The following is a 17,316-nucleotide window of genomic DNA, read 5'->3' as shown; positions in this document are numbered from 1 at the left end:
TGGAGGTGTAAGTGATATGTGAATAACAGGAGCCATGCTTCCCCCAGTAGAGATGGGGGAACAATATGTACTAATATGGATACGGGAACACTTCCCTGTGGTGTTGGATTGGAACTGGAGTTGCAACACGTTTTTGTTTTGTTTTGTTTTTTAAAGATTTTATTTTATTCATGAGAGACACACACACAGAGACAGAGAGAGAGAGAGAGGCAGAGATACAGGCAGAGGGAGAAGCAGGCTCCATGCAGGGAGCCTGACGTGGGTCTCGATCCCAAGTCTCCAGGATCATGCCCCGGACTGAAGGTGGCGCTAAACCACTGAGCCACCGGGGCCGCCCATCAAACACGATTTTAACAAATACATAGACACACGTGGTAATAACATGGATGTAAGTGTATATGTACGAACAGTTGGCCCTTGAACAACACAGGTTTAAACTGTGCAAGTATGGGGATCCCTGGGTGGCTCAGCAGTTTAGTGCCTGCCTTTGGCCCAGGGCATGATCCTGGAGACCCGGGATCGAGTCCCACGTCAGGCTCCCTGCATGGAGCCTGCTTCTCCCTCTGCCTGTGTCTCTGCCTCTCTCTCCCTCTCTCTGTGTATCTCATGAATAAATAAATAAAATCTTTAAAAATAAATAAATAAACTGTGCAAGTTTATTTATATGCAGATTTTTTGGATAAATATAGTCCAGTACTGTAAATGTATCTCCTCTTCCTTACGGTTTTCTTAACATTTTCTTTTCTCTAGCCTACTTTATTGTAAGAATACAGTATATGGCATATATAAAGTACAAAATATGTGTTAATCAACTATGTTATAAGGCTTCCAGTCAACAGTTGGCTATAGAAATTAAATTTTGTAGGAGTCAAAAGTCATATGGAGATTTTTGGCTGTGCAAGGGCCTGTACCCCCTAACTAAACCCTATACTGTTCAAGGGTCAACTGTATATGAGTACGTATGTAGACATATGCTACACATATTCCTAGCTTTGCCCATTGAGAAAGCCTAGGAGCAGTGACAAGTAAGCACATTCAGTTGCCCAGATTTTGTTTTCTATCAAAAGGATCACAGTTCATTGGAGAAATATCTAATTCCAGAGCTGGGCAGTAAACAAGTAAGCACATTCAGTTGCCCAGATTTTGTTTTCTATCAAAAGGATCACAGTTCATTGGAGAAATATCTAATTCCAGAGCTGGGCAGTAAAACTTCAAGATTAAATTGGAATACCTTACTGTCCCAGACAGTAAAGAAATGTCCCCAGAAAAGATGGGGACATGTCAAAAAGACACAGAAGCCAACCTGAATGGGTGGGTCTCCCATTAACAAAATCAAGAACAATTGGACATCAAAATAAATAATAGTAGAAATAGATTAGAAGCTGGTAAAATAGAAAACCATGAATCTATACTGATATAAATAAAGAAATGGGGAGAAGAGAAAAGTCTTACTTATAACATAATGCTACCTACTTATTGTAGAAGGAAATACAATGCTACATACTAAATGTATGAAACTAGGAAGCCACCATTTGGCAATCACCATAGCAATAATGGGTTCAGGTAAGAATTATCAATGGATCCTAAAACTAGCAGGTAAAAGTTTGATGAGAAACAGGATATTTACAGTCTCAAGTATCTCCCTACAAAAAACAAAAACATCTGATTAATTGCAAAGAGAAGAGTAAATGTACAACGGAGAAACTTGGCAGATACCACCTTAATTAATTAATGGGGTGCCTCCTGGTAGGACACATTAAGAACACAGAATCATTACTGTGATACTCCTGCCAAAAGTGCATAACCTGAACTGAATTATAAGGAAACATCAGACAAACCCAGATTGAGGGACATTATATACAATAAGTGGTCTATACTCTTCAAAATTGGAAGGTCATTAAAAACTATAAAACTGTTCCAGATTGAAGGAGAGTCTAAAGAGACAGGACAACTAATTACAATGCATTAGATCTTTTTACTAGAGAGGACATTTTGAGGACAAATCGAGAAATGTGAATGGAGTCTGTGGATTAGCTGGTCTTACTGTTTCTGGATTTTGATGGTTGTCCTATGGTTCTGTAGGAGAGTGACCTTGTCTGTAGAGATTATGCACTAAAGTATTCAAGGGCAATGGGCATTTCTGTAGCCAGTCTCAAATGGCTCAAGAAAAAAGATGATAGATAGATAGATAGATAGATAGATAGATAGATAGATAGACAGATATAGGAAGGAAAGAAACAATAAAACAAATATAATAAAATGTCAACAATTGGAGAATCTGGATGAAGGATATATATCGTAAGATCGTTAAGATTCTTACGATCTTTCTGTTAAGTTTATTTTTAAGAAAAAAAAATGCTCTTAGGGTTAAAGTTCCTTTTGTTTAGTATAACATCCTTATGGGCCTTTCTTTGTGTCCAACTAAAAGAGATGGCTAAGCTGCTCTGCAGGACATGCAGAGAAGAATGCTGGGAGTCCAGATGCATGAGCTATGGAGGTAAGACACTACAGTGCAGTGAAAGGCTGGGGTCTGGGAGAAGAGGAAGCATTTCCAAGAAGGAGGAATGGCTGAGAGATTCTTAAGAACAAGGATGGTGATTTTAACTCCTCTAGAATGTTGGGGTGTGCCGTAATCATGCCTTGGCCCCAAACCTTCTGCAAAGTCAGCTACACTCGTGCACACACACAATTCTTTGTAATGAGGCAGCTGTGGAGCTGACGCAGTGCAGGGGAATGGCATTCATGAAAGAGAACGAGAATCCAGAGGAAGCAGCCACAGGTGACATGGAAAAACCCAAACCCTCCAAGAATCCACTGAAACACTGGGGGCCCCAGTATTTATGGGATACAGTGGGAGTCACTGTATCTTAAATCATGAATAAAAGATGACCCCTCAGCAAGTGAAAAATATGTAGACATCTAAGAGGATGCAACAGGGGCAAAAACAGGTATTTAAAAATTAATATTATAAATATGAAAATGAAACAAAATATTGACTAAAATACTAAGATTAATACTTTCTTGGGTTCTTGGGGAAATGCAGAGCAATTTGCAAACATATCATGGGACAATATGCTCACTTCCTTCTTCCAGGGAAAGAAGACTATGAGACATAGAGAAAAAGTAAAAATTATACATCAAAAAAAAATGATCTATACTTACCAACTGAACATCAGGATCAACATGTTTCTGTAGAGCGCTAAGGAATGCAGCTGGATTTTCTTGAACTTTTATGCTACATAAAAAGATTAGTTTTGAGAATATATAATTCTATAATTCCCTTTTTAGTAGCACATCATCATAGAATTAGAAATCATACAAACAGATTTTTATAATTCCCCTACAAGAAACACCAAAACATTTAATTATCATTTTTATTAGCTTAAAAATAGTTTGGTGGAAAATGTGATTTTTGCAATTATATATAATTCCTACAATTAATAATTCTGTTGTTCAAAATGAAGTTGCAAATGAGCTTTTAAAATCACTAGTCTCAATACCAAGCGTCTGAAACTGGTTCGAGTTAAATTGGGATTAGGATTTCTCTAATACTGAATCTCCATGAGAACTTCCAAAGTCTCAGAAATCATCAGACTAAAGGGACCAAGCTATTCAGTTAATCTGAATGGTTCAGACTAAAAGATTTTTTTTCCTTAGTGACCGCTTGTTTAGAGTGTGGGATATTTAGCCTGTATCAGTCAGCAAGTACTGTGCTTATTACATTATGTTAGGGGCCAGATGCTATAGAAATAATTCCCACAGAGGACTTCATAGGTACAGTTTCTTTATGTAGAATCAGCTTCTGATAGGTCTATAGGGTTGGATGGTCCTAACGCCCAGTGGCCTTTTCAAACTGGCCCAGCAGGTGGCAGGACCACTGTTTCCTGTTCACTGATTCTAAGCTCCAGGAATGGCCTGCAGCTCTGTTAAAACAACTAAACGTTTCTGACTTTGGCAATTCAACCCCTTGCAGGCTGACTCAACAGCCATCTTACTGTCCATTCTTTCCAAATTCATCAGGCAAATGTTTCAGATGGGAGGAACTTTGCACATCAATCTAAGAGGGAAAGGGCACCTGGGTGGCTCAGTCGGTTAAACACCTGGCTCTTGATTTTGGCTCATGTCATGATCTCAGGGTGATGAGATCAAGCCCCTCATTGGTCTCTGTGCTGAGCAAGGAGTCTGCTTAAGATTCTCTCATTCCAAAAAAAAAAAAAAAAAAAAAGATTCTCTCATTCCCTCTTTCTGGTGGCACCTGTGTGGCTCAGTTAAGCATCTCCCTTCGGCTCTGGTCATGATCCTGAGTCCCAGAATCGAGCCCTATGTTGGGCTCCCTGCTGAGTGGGGGGTCTGCTTCTCCCTCTGCCTCTGTGCCCCTCCCTCAGCTCGTGTTTTCTCTCTCTTGTTCACTCACTCACTCTCTCAAATAAATAAAATCTTTATAAAAAATTCTCTTTCTCCCTCTGCCCGCCCCCACCCAGCTCTCTCACTCTTCTCTCTGAAATAAATAAATAAAACTGGTAAATGGATACTTCATGGGAAAGAAAAAAGATGGAATAAAATATGGGCTTTTAAATAAAACAGGCTAAGAATAGAACATAGCATAGGGTTCATTCATGGAATTCATGTAAGAAAGAGCCTGTGCTGTTGTCCCAGGGTCTGTGACTCTAGGTTCTTCCATTAATCTTTTCCTGCTTTTTTTAGCTGCTGGGTTAAGAGAAATTAGAGCAGGTGAAACCGAAACCAGGCAATTTGTTAACAGATGTGATAAGAGGAGCATTCTAAACTACAGTGTAAAATGAGACTTTAGGGGGGATCTGTGGTTTTCAACAATGCTTGCACTGCTGATGTAATTAATTAGTAACCACATATTTAAAGAATAACGTCCCCCCTTGCCAATTAGGACATTTGCCCCTCCACTATAACAGCAACCAAAAGAAGTATGCATTCCTCCTTATTAAGCATATCAAGCTCAATAAGTTGAAGCATGACCAAACTTATTGCTATTCTAAAGCAAACAATATCCAACTTTGAGTGATTGTGTTCTAAACTGACAGAGATTTATTTCTCTTTCTCATCCCCAGCAAATGGCATAGTCTCTAGTATACAGTAGACACTCAATAAATGTTCAAAGACTAAATGCCCTTGCTTTTATCAGAAAACTATCTAAATAGTCTTATACTACAGTAAGAGAATCAGAAAAGCTTATTTCAGTCTATTTTTATGTTAAATTTTAAAGCATAAAATGTATCAAGTAAGTTAGGAAATGCAACTTTTATATTTTTCAATATCCTGTTTGCTGTTAAGTTTTATAAATAATTGATATGAAAGAAGTAAGGGGAAAAAGCTAATGAATGGATTCATTCAGGATTTATGCCCCAACTAGTACTGAAGAGATTAGGCTAATGAGACTATTGCCAAAAGAACTGTGAAAACAGTTTTACAAAGATCAACATAAAAAAAAAAAAAAAAAAAAAAAAAAAAAAACAAAGATCAACATAAAATATATTTTAACTGTATAAAAATTTAGTCACTGCAAAATCTATCTACTTATAACTATTCTCTTTGTACTTTATATTAGGAAAGTTTACTGAGATAAAGCTTTTGTAGCTACATGAACCACCATTTCTGATCTTCTAACTAAACCAAATTAATATATGAAAATAGTTGGGATGATTTCCTGTGTATTCTCACTTTTTGGGGTAGTCCACATTAAATCCCATGGAACTTCCAGCTCTTCTCAGGCAGTGCAAAAAGTCCTCAGCCACATTTTTATCTCTGTTGCTACATATAATCAACCACTTATTCAAAGGCCGTGCACTTAAAATCTTGCAATTCCGCATGTCCTTGGACCACTCAGCAGCAGACACAGGTTGACACTGCGAAAAACAATGATTGTGAAAGGGTTGAAGACATTTATTCAGAGAGCAGTTAAATAAAGATAGCATGAAGATGGTGCACATTTGTCGTTAAGAGAACTACAAAGTACAGTTGGCTATTCACAGACTTAAAACACTGATCCAAGCACTGCACGTTTGGACAGAATCCATGGGCTTCCTGGATCTGAGCATGACCACAGGTCGGCCACTCCCTGGCTGCAGGTGGTTGGGCAGGTCTCTACCTCGTGGGCCTCCACAGTGTGCAAAGAAAGATGTCCGATTCAAAGACCTCTAGGTTCCCTTCCAGCTCTAAGATCGATGACCTTTAATAAGAATGTCTCAGGCAAGTGGCCTAATTCAGTCTCTTTAGGCATAAAGCTACCTCAAAGAGAAAGTGCTGACTGTTGATAATCTAGCTCATCAAACTACACTAACCAACGCTACAGGGCAGTTATGAACATACATTCTGCTAGGGGTAGCTATGTCTGGGAGCAAAGATGGGGCCAGGGCACAAGCTCCTTTCTCATTCTTGGATGGTCTCCCCTGCCCCCACCAGGGTGACCAGGAAAACTCAGTTCCCTGCACCGAAGAGGGGAGACTTTAGATGGGTTAGTACCCTTCTGCTTTTATCCACGGACCAGAATTGAATGGAAATGTCTTTGGTTTAGTGAGCCAGGAAGGGCCCCTGTTAGAATCTAAAAGGATCACAGTGTAACGGAATCCCTTGCTACTCAGCATGGCTATCTCCTGAGAGCTTGTTAGAAATGCAGAGTCCTGGGCCCCATTCCAGACCTACTGACTCAGAATCTACATGTTAACATGTTCCCATTCACTCATCAGCACATGAATGTAAGAAGTATTATAATCCGGTAGTTTTATAGACTCCAAAGCTATGGCTGAGAGAGATTATGTAGCCAGTTGGTGCCCAGTGATAGATTTAGATTGATCCTCCTGGGGTTGCCATCAGGGTACTTTCCACCAAGCACTCTGAAATCCAACCACAGGCACTCTCACTAGGTGGCCAGGCAGGGACTCAGGTCCAGGAGGCAAATGTAAAGAAGGAAGGGTCAGCCCTCCTTTGATGATTCTCTCTGGAGTCACGGTTCATTCTCATTCATTCTCACCGACACTCCTACTTGCTACGGGCTGGTGGGAGCCCCAGGACAACTGTTCAAGGCACTCTGAGGCCTGAGACCCTTTAATCTACTCAGTTCCTAGAATCCAATTTCAGAAAAGCAAACATCTCGAGACAGCTCTTGCCGGCCACGACCACCGCCAGGGTGCGAGTTCTCCCATTTTAGTGCTCCTTCTCCTAAGAACTGTTTCCATGCTCAAAGATACACCAAAGAAGCTCTGAGAAATAGGATTTTGCTTACAGAGATGATGAGACAAATTATATTAAATATTTATACCCCGCTTCATATGTAGAACTGAAACTGAGCTTCTCTTTATTGACTCCTGACCAAAATCTTTATTAAAAGGAGGCTTGTTTTTTGGTACTTTACAAACTTTGTTTCTGTTTTGTTTTTCAAAGTAGTTTTTCCTCAGCTTCTCCAATGAGGTTTTTGGCAACTTGGATAGAATATACAAAAGAAATGATGAAAAATTCCCATGCCACCAACACGAAACTTTCGTTGCTCAGTTACATTTGTTACACATGTCAGCTAATTAGACCAGGTAAAGGTGAGAAGAGGGCCTTTAAAAATGAAATGATACATAATTGGCTTTTAAAATCAGCAAAACAGGGATACCTGGTTGGCTCAGTGGTTGAACATCTGCCTTTGGCTCAGGTCATGATCCCAGGGTCCTGGGATCAAGTCCTGCATCAGGATCCCTGCAAGGATCCTGCTTCTCCTTCTGCCTGTGTCTCTGCCTCTCCTCATGAATAAATAAACTCTTTTTTAAAAAATGGGCAAAACAAAGGGGAAAGTAGAAAGATAATGCACCATTTTTGTATAAAATACAAAATGGCTTCAACTGAAGCCTGAAAGAGATGTGTCTCTTCAGGCTGGCTCTCTCTCCCTAAATGCTATAGCTGGGGATGGGCTCTGCACACATTCATGTTTGATGCCAACCAAGCAGCATTTTACTTTAGGGGGAATTTGGGAGGAAAGAACCCTCCTATCAGGAAACCTAGTCTATTGGACTTAACCCTAACCAGTTAAAACATTTTCTCAGTTGCTACAAGTTTCCTTCCTTCCTTCCTTCCTTCCTTCCTTCCTTCCTTCCTTCCTTTTCTTTCTTTCTTTCTTTCTTTCTTTCTTTCTTTCTTTCTTTCTTTCTTTTTCTTTTCTTTCTTTCTTCTTCTTTTTTTTTCTTTTTTTTGTGACACAAGAGTACTACAACACCTAATAATATGTGAGCATGTTTTAATTGTCATAGCTTAAGGGCAGCCTGGGTGGCTCAGTGGTTTAGCATCTGCCTTCAGCCCAGGGCCTGAGCCTGGAGTCCTGGGATTGAGTCCCACATCAGGCTCCCTGCATGGAGCCTGCTTCTCCCTCTGCCTGTGTCTCTGACCACCACCCGCCCCCCCCGCCCCGTGTGTGTCTCTCATAAATAAATAAAATCTTGAAAAAAAAATTGTCATAGCTTGAAATACAATTTTTCTAATGCATCTTTAAATGAGAAACCACACCACACTGACCTAAATCATGTCCAATGGGTACTGCTAAGCCTTTGCAAATACACTCAGATTGAGAAGGAAAACAGAAGGGACCTCAAGGTTTTAGGACAAGGGGAGGACATGGACATGGCCATGGCCATGGAGAAACCAAATGAATATTACAAGCCCACTAGTCACTCATGCATATGATCAAACTTACACACACTCAAGCAAATACTTTTAAATGAAAATAGAATCACAGCACTTACTACATGGTCTTGCATTAATATTTTTTCTGAAGGCAAAACCCGCCCAGTCAGAGACATCTGGCATCCAAAATGCAGCCCCCAGGTCTCCAGCTCAAAACGAGCATACTTGTTTCTGTTGATAGAGTTGAGTTTTAAATCATTAAAGTGCTTATTTTCTAAAGAATTTTAATCATTAGAGATAGAATTATAACTTACTAAATTATTCGGAGACTATTTTTTTTTTAGTTCCTGACTTCTGTTTCTACTCACCATTTTTTTCTCTTGCTCAAAAGAATGATGGGACAACTGAACCCATTTGGGATTGTCAGTCATGAAGGAGGTTTCCAGTGTGACACACTGGTTAGCAAAAAGGGCCTGTAAGCCAGACCAAGGTTTAACTCCTAGTCTTGACATTTCATAATATGTGACCTTAAGACTCAAATCTTTTAAAGCTATGGTGTCCTTATTGGCAAAATATAGGGATAATAAGCCTACTTACTTCAGAGGATTGACCTAAGGATTAAGCTGACAACACATGCAAACTGCTACCACAGAGCCTGGCAATTCTAAATGCTCAATAAATGTGAGACATTTTTCCTGAAAATAAACTTGTCAATAAAGAGATATTATGGAGTTTCTGTCTGTGGAGAGGTCTTCTGGGAATATCTGAATTAGTTGGCTTAGGAGTGGATGAAAGATGACAAAGGAAGGGAACATACTGACTTAGGCTTCAGAAGGTTGGTAGGATAGACAGGGCACCAGAAAGATCATGAGAATGTTAGTATGAGCAATAATAACTGCTTTAGGGCAGCCCGGGTGGCTCAGTGGTTTAGCGCCGCCTTCAGCCCAGGGCGTGATCCTGGAGACCTGGGATCGAGCCCCATGTCAGGCTCCCTCCATAGAGCCTGCTCCTCCCTCTGCCTGTGTCTCTGCCTCTCTCTCTCTCTCTCTCTGTCTCTCATTAATAAATAAATAAAATCTTTAAAAAAAAATAACTGCTTTATATTTGTATAGCCCTTTGAGTTTATAACATAGTAAACCTTAATCATAGTTGAGTATAATCTCATTAGATTATGATATATTTTCATTTTTGTTAAGCTATAAATTCCTTCAGGAGAGCAACCATACAGATTTTGCCTCCTGGCCTCCATCATGGAAGCCGGCACTCACTAAAAAGACTGATGAGACTCATGCTTTACCTACTAAAGCCTCCCCTCTCTTTTTAGGGGAGCTCAAATCTCTTCACATGGAATTTCTGCAACAGCTCATTATTTCCACCTATTAATGCTAAGTCTGGACTGGTCACACTAATACTTTGAATTAATTATTTTGCTTCAGATACTATCTGCCCAAGAGGAAATGGGTGAAGTGATCACCGGTCAAGAAACTGGGTTGAAATAAATGGGATTCCTGAAAGGTGGCAAGGAGTGATTTCAGGAAGAGTAATCCACAGCCTGGAATAAGGGGAGAGAACCAGGAAATGTCTCAAGTAGGTGTAAGTCTGGGGGATGTCCAGGAAAAATGATATAAAGTGTAGCCATAACATAGAAAACTATAAGACCTCAAGGATAACAGAGATGCACATTTACCATATGGAAAAGTTCAAGAAAAAGCAACTTACAAAACATGATGGACAGTATTATGCCATTTTCCTAAAAAGAATATGACTATATGCATTTGAAAACATCTGAGACAATATATACCATTCAATAATGATTCATTCATGCATTAAACAAATATTTACTGAGTGTACATACACACATTTCTGTTTACAAAATTTCCAGTTCATCCTCCAAATTTTTTATCTTTCAAGAAAAAAAGACCATTCTACACTGTTATCCAGCAGAAATATAAAGCAACCCACATATGCAATTTTAAATTTTCTAATGCCTGCCCTAAAAAACTAAAAAATGTCCAGTAAAATTATTTTTTAAATATGTGTCATGGTTGAACCCAATAAATTCAAAATGTGATCATTTCAAGATGTGGTACTAGCCAATTTCAAGTGCCCTATGGTTACATGAGAACTGCACAGTGAAGTATTAGTAGGTCAGAAGGGAAAGCTGGGAGCAGTTTAATATTGGCCTCTCAGGTGACAGCAACCTGTCAGAATGAGGACAAGAATGTAGTATGAGGGTAGATGGGCTAAACCAAAGGGCTCAAAGGTATTCTTAAGTTTAAAACTACACAGCAGAGCACCTGGGTGGCTCAGTGGTTGAGCCTCTGCCTTTAGCTCAGGGTAGGATCCCAGGGTCCTGGCCTGAGTCCTGCATTGGGCTCCCACAGGGAGCCTGCTTCTCCCTCTGCCTGTATCTCTGCCTCTCTGTGTGTCTATCATGAATAAATAAATAAAATCTTAAAAAAATAAAATAAAATAAAGACAACACAGGAGAATTTTTCTAATGATCAGTGTGCTGTGACCACTATATTAAGATCTGAATGTCCTCAACCCTGAATATTGGGGGCCTAGTATGGTGCTGTTTTTTTTTTTTTTTAATTACAACCTTTTCCTTCATTCAAATTTTTATCCAAAACCTCCATGTATTTATTAAACAGATGATAGGATAGTCATCTAGTTGAAGCTGGGTGGTACTTCTGCCAGTGTGGACTCTAACCACCTTCCCCCAGTCTGTAGTCCTGAGGCAATGGGGATGAACCTATGGCTCTGGACAACACAACTCAAAAGCACTTTGCTCTAAGTCAACAGGAGAGAGATAATCCATCAAGGAATAAAACATTTTGTAGACCATCCAACTCCATCAATTAGGCCTTAGGCAGGATACACTCTGGTCCCAGCAGAGCAACCCAGTACCTCTGAATGTCATCAGCAAGCCTGGCCAGGCACTGCTGCCTTCCCAAAGGGCTGAGACGAGTTTTTTCAGCCACGACCTTCATCAGCTGGAAATCAGTGGTTGCCTGGCGGGTCAGCCCTATTAATGTAAATGAAAACAAAGGGAAAAAACGAACAGCATGCAATGTAAACCAGCCCAGCTTAGGCAGAATTTAAGCTTTTCACTTAAATTGACCCAGATCTAGCCTATGGACAGCACCCTGGCCCAAAAATGTAAGCCACTCATGTCATTCTAAATTTTCTAGCAACCACATTTTAAAAAGCCAAAAAGAGTGGCGCCTGGGTGACTCTGTCAGTTAAGCATCCAACTTTTTTTTTTTAAGTTTTTATTTATTTATGATAGTCACACACACAGAGAGAGAGAGAGGCAGAGACATAGGCAGAGGGAGAAGCAGGCCCCATGTACCGGGAGCCCGACGTGGGATTCAATCCTGGGTCTCCAGGATCGCGCTCTGGGCCAAAGGCAGGCGCTAAACCGCTGCACCACCCAGGGATCCTGCATCCAACTTTTGATTGTGACTCAGGTCATGATCTCAGGGTCGTGAGATTGAGCCCCACATCAGGCTCCCTTCAGAGTATGCCTGAGATTCTCTCCCTCTCCTTTTGCCTCTCCCTCTCCCTCCCCCTTCTCATGTTCTCTCTCTCTAAAATAAATACATATATTTTAAAAAGCCAAAACACATGAAGTTACTTGAATAATATGTACTACTTAATTCAATATGTCCAAAATGTTAACATTTTAGCATGCAATCAATATAAAAAAATCAATGAGTTATTTTTGTTGTTTTTTCATACTAAGTCTTAGAAATCCAGTCTGTATTTTACACTCACAGCTGGTCTCCAGCTGGTCCCTCAGTTGTGCTAGCCACATTTTGAGGGTTCAATAAATGCATATGGCCAGTGGCTACCATATGGGATTGCGCAGATCTAGATTATCAGAAGATCATTAAGAATGAGCATCCCTCCCTTCAAGAATTATATCTTATTGACTTTTCTAATTGTGAAATAAATATATACACATTGTAACTGACAACAAAATGTAAAAGGTAGAAAGTCTTCCTTGTTTAGTCCCACTCTATTAATCAAATGAATATGAAAAAAAGTGCTGGAGACAGTTACTCAGAATCTACTTTGTAGTGAGAATTACCTTATAGAACTCACATAAAAAAGAAAACAAAGGTCATTTTGTCACTATACAATGTATCTGAAGAAAATCAAAGTCACATTGATTCCTATACTAGGAAGTTCAAAAATGCTGGGGAAAAGCTTGGTTTTATATGATCCAGTAAATTCAGTACTAGGTATTTACCCAAAGAAAATGAAAACACTAGTTCAAAAATATACATGCACCTTTTGTTTACTGAAGCATTCTTTACAACAGCCAACATATGGAAGCAACTCAGTGTCCATTAATAAATGAAAGGATAAAGAGGATATGGTATGTGTATATGTATGTACATGCATGCATATATATACACAATGGAATATTATTCAGCCATAAAAAGAATGAAATATTTCCACCTATAACAACATGGATGGATCTAGACAATGTAATGTCAAGTGAATTAAGTCAGACTGAGAAAAACAAATACCATATGATTTCACTCATATGTAGAATTTAAGAAACAAAAAAAAAAATGAAGAAAGAAAAAAAGAAACTAACAAAGGATAGACTCCAAAATATAAAGAGCAAACTGGTGGTTGCAAGAGGGGAGGTAGGTGGAGGAATGGGTGAAATAGGTGAAGGGGATTAAGAGTACACTAATCTTGCTGAGCACTGAGTAATGTACAGAATTGTGGAATCATTACATTGTGCACCTGAAACTAATATAACATTGTATGTTAATTATACTGGAATTAAAACGATAAATAAATCTTAAAAAGTAATATTGACACACAGGGAATAGCTAATGCAAAGGCCTGAGGTAACAGTACACATGGTGTTACCATTTATAAGCTATTCCTGGATTAGAAAAGCTTAACTTTGAGAACTTATCTCTTATTAAATTACTAGCACCTCCAGAGTCTTTCCCTAATAAAGTAACTCAAACTGGTTCTTTGGCTATCCCCTGTTAGCTCACTCTCTAGTTAGATAATACCACTGGTAAGGTTTCTGGTTCCAAGCTTAACTGACTCCCTAGAATCCCCTCTCTTATACTGGGATGAGAGGTACTATAAAAAAGAAATTAAGATCTGATTTTGGACAAGTAAAAATTTAAATCCTAAACTCTGGGATACTTGGGTGGCTCAGTCAGGCAAGCCTCTGCCCTTCAGCTCAGGTCAAGATTCTGGAGTTCCAGGATCCAGCCCCACATCAGGCTCCCTGCTCCACAGGGAGTCTGCTTCTCCCTCTCCTTTTGCCCCTCCCCATTTCATTGCTCTCTCTCTCACTCACTCTTTCAAATGAATAAATAAAATCTTTTTAAAAATCCTAGATTCTGTCTATTAAAAGGCATAGGACTTACAGCAACCTACTAACTTCGGTTCCCTCAACTATAAAATGGAGAGAATAATAATTATACCTAAATCATAGGGACTTTCAAAGATTACATAGAAGTTAAATAAAATAGTGCATGCAAAATAATAGTAGTAATAATTGGGGAAGTAAGAAATTTTGGGAAGTGAAGGATAGGTCTAAGACCTTGATGGTGATGATAGTTTTCAAAATATACACTTAATACCTCAAACTCATCCAGTTGTATTCATTAAATATGTACAGATTTTATTAGATTATTAATTTTTTTTTTTTTTTTTTTTTTACTAAGTAGGCTCCACACTCAGCATGGAGCCCAACACGGGGCTCCAACTCACAACTCTGAGATCTTGACCTGACCCGATACCAAGAGTTGGATCCCTAACCAAGTGAGCCACCAGGTGCCCTTAAATATGTACAGCTTTTGACATGTCAATCATTACTTCAATTTAGTGGTTTGAAATACATAAATAAAAAAGTGAATTGTGCACATAAAAAAGAAGCTTGGCTTTAGGCAAATATCTAGGGGCCTATTTTATGTCGAAGTAACAATGGGATACATGAGATAAAGAAAACACGTAACTCTTACTACGCCAAGCAATTCCCAAAGGGCATTCTATCCTCCCACTTTCTCTGTCAACACATCACTTAACGGGCGCACCCTCCATGGGTTAAATGAATGCTCTGGCACTCGGTGAGCTGCAGGTTCTGCCCACTGCAGGAGCCTGGGGTCTGACGGAGTAGAAAGCATAAACATTACCTGTTATAAAGCAGAGCTCGGGTATCAGGTGGGCCATCCGAGCCTCAGTATTGTCATTTCTCTTACTCTTCAGCAGACTAACAAGCACTGGCTGGTTTAGGTCAGATAAAGTAATATCATATTGCTAGAGAATGCAAGATTAATGAGGGAAAAGTTAATATGGAAACACTGTAAAATGAGCATCCTTGTTTATAGGCCACAAGCTAGTCCCAAAATGAATAGAAAAACAATTCTTCCTAATAAAGAACAAAAATCCCTACCAATCCCTATGGTTACCCACTCATTTCCACTTCCTTCCCGGGCTCATCTTTCATTTCTCATGGTCAGTTTTTAATTACTGATTTTCATTATTAGCCTTTACAATGTAACACTGTTTAAAAAGGGAAAAAAAATATTATTTCCTTGCTTTATCCAGAGTCCAAATAGCCTCCAGCTGGCTTTGTACACAGTGCAATGGCCCCACTGGAACTGACTTCGTGCCAGCTATTCGTGCCACTACTGATGACCAAAGGCCAACTGTTCCATGTATAACTAACTGATGGCTCTGAGCATCTATACCCATTCTGAAAATATCTATGCAAGAGTTATACCGAGTCAACTCCAGATTTCCCAAAAAACCATGACCGTCCCTAATTTCCAGGATAGCATGATGTTATAGGGAAGCAGCTTTGAAATCTGACAAATGTAAATCCGATCCTTGACTCTTCTACTTAATTGGACTCTGACACTGGGGAAAAGTGAAATGAGGTGAACAGTCGCTCAGAGGTATTGGACATAAACCACTAGCAAGGCATCTTGTCCTCCACATCTATTCATTCCTATCCCACCCCTTGTCCCCTTCCTAAACTTGAATTTCAACATTCTCACCTTGCCAAAAGTCCATTTACTTTCCAACAGCAAAGGTTCCAATTAACACTCATTTCCAGTATAATTTACTCAATGCTAATGGCAGAACAACTGGAATTAAAATTTACAAAATGTCTGAGCACTGTGTGATGCTGACATCAATAATTATAATTAAGGAAGTGAGAAGCGAGAGTTTCTCTATTCAATAAGGACTTCAAGTCATTAAAATAAAAAAACAACTCAGGAAATTGCAATTTGAAGTGCTGGTTGCAACTAATACTCCAGGTTGGGGAAGCCTTCATAGATGGAGAGTTTTTATATATGATTCATTAATTCAGTACACAATTAATTTAGTACAGCAATTCGTGCTTGTTATGTTTCCAAAACTGCAGTGGATGCAAAGATGGAAGGCACTGTCCCTACCTTACGTGTAACTACACTACTACAAAGCAAAGTAGATAAGAAGCACCAATAATGATATGCTAAGCACTGGTATTTTTCCTCATTTAATCTTGACAACAAACCTATGGGACAGATACTATCATCATCCCCTCCACAGATGAGGAAACCCACGAGGAACTAAACGACTTTCCCAAGGTCCCATAAATGAAGATCAGCACAGCCAGGATTTATCCTTTGAGACTTGGGAACCTCTGCTTGTTACACCATTTAGTACTGTATGGACGAGAGGGAGGAGGGGGGGTGGTATGGTGGTGGCAGTGAAACAATTTATGGCTGGTAAATCAGGGAAGGCTTCATGAAGGAGGCAGAGTCCAAGACAGCAACCTTGAAGAAAATACAGGAGTATAAAGAGTCCCAGGTAGCAAAGCTGGGGCACATTCCAGGAAGAGGGAATTGTATTTACCTGGGACATGGCCAAGAATTCTGCCCCCTAAGCTGTGTCATAAGGCAAACTTTACTCTCTCCCTTGTGCTAATTTTCTTAGTATTTGAAAATGTTTTTCATAAGATAAAATAGGGACATACAGGGACACCTGGATGGCTCAGTGGTTGAACATCCACCTTTGGCTCTGGGCGTGATCCTGGGATCCTGGGATCAAGTCCCACATCAGGCTCTCTGCAGGAAGCCTGCTTCTCCCTCTGCCTGTGTGTCTCTGCCTCTCTCTGTGTCTCTCATGAATAAATAAATGAAATTTAAGAAATAGGGACATATAAAGGTCAATATCAAGATGTTCACTGTGAGAGTGAACAACATAGAAATTTCACATTCCTTCCCTGGGACAGAGAGGAAGCCATTCTAGAATTGGCACAATTTCTTTTTCTCCCTAATGACAATAAATATGCAGTGAACCTCAATTCATTACAAAGAAAGTGAATGGGATTTTACCACGATTCCCCTTTTAGAATGTCACAGGTCATAAAAATACCTCTGTTCAAAGAACACATTTACTCACGCAGGAAAGAAATCCAAATATTCAACAAACTTGGTGTTTAATAAACAAACATGTATGGAGCACATTGTGCATAAGATGCCTTGGTGGGCACTATTCATCACGGGTTAATCAAATACCATCCTTATTCTACAAGGAAGACATTCTAGAAGCAATATGTGATGTGTAGAACAGGAACTCAGCGAATAGAACAGCCAGCTCTTCTGTGCATGTGACATGAAGCAAGGTCAGAGAGGATTTCACAAG

At 39.5% G+C, this 17,316-nt stretch overlaps 1 protein-coding gene across 2 annotated transcripts in view; it reads right to left on the bottom strand.

The window, feature by feature from the left end:
- The window catches only part of PIWIL4 (piwi like RNA-mediated gene silencing 4), a 53,734-nt gene that overhangs the window by 9,851 nt on the left and 26,567 nt on the right, over positions 1-17,316 (bottom strand). For both annotated transcript variants that reach the window (XM_077867476.1, XM_077867475.1), the window contains 5 exons: positions 14,814-14,937; positions 11,542-11,659; positions 8,751-8,862; positions 5,695-5,879; positions 3,163-3,235 (listed from right to left, as the gene is read on the bottom strand). In XM_077867476.1, the coding sequence (XP_077723602.1) occupies positions 3,163-3,235; positions 5,695-5,879; positions 8,751-8,862; positions 11,542-11,659; positions 14,814-14,937 (612 nt within the window). The remainder of the gene's footprint in view (positions 1-3,162; positions 3,236-5,694; positions 5,880-8,750; positions 8,863-11,541; positions 11,660-14,813; positions 14,938-17,316) is intronic.

The sequence above is a fragment of the Canis aureus genome, chromosome 23, assembly GCF_053574225.1.
Source record: "Canis aureus isolate CA01 chromosome 23, VMU_Caureus_v.1.0, whole genome shotgun sequence".
In the NCBI taxonomy this organism is placed as follows: Eukaryota; Metazoa; Chordata; class Mammalia; order Carnivora; family Canidae; genus Canis; species Canis aureus.
This window is presented reverse-complemented; position numbering and strand designations above follow the sequence as displayed.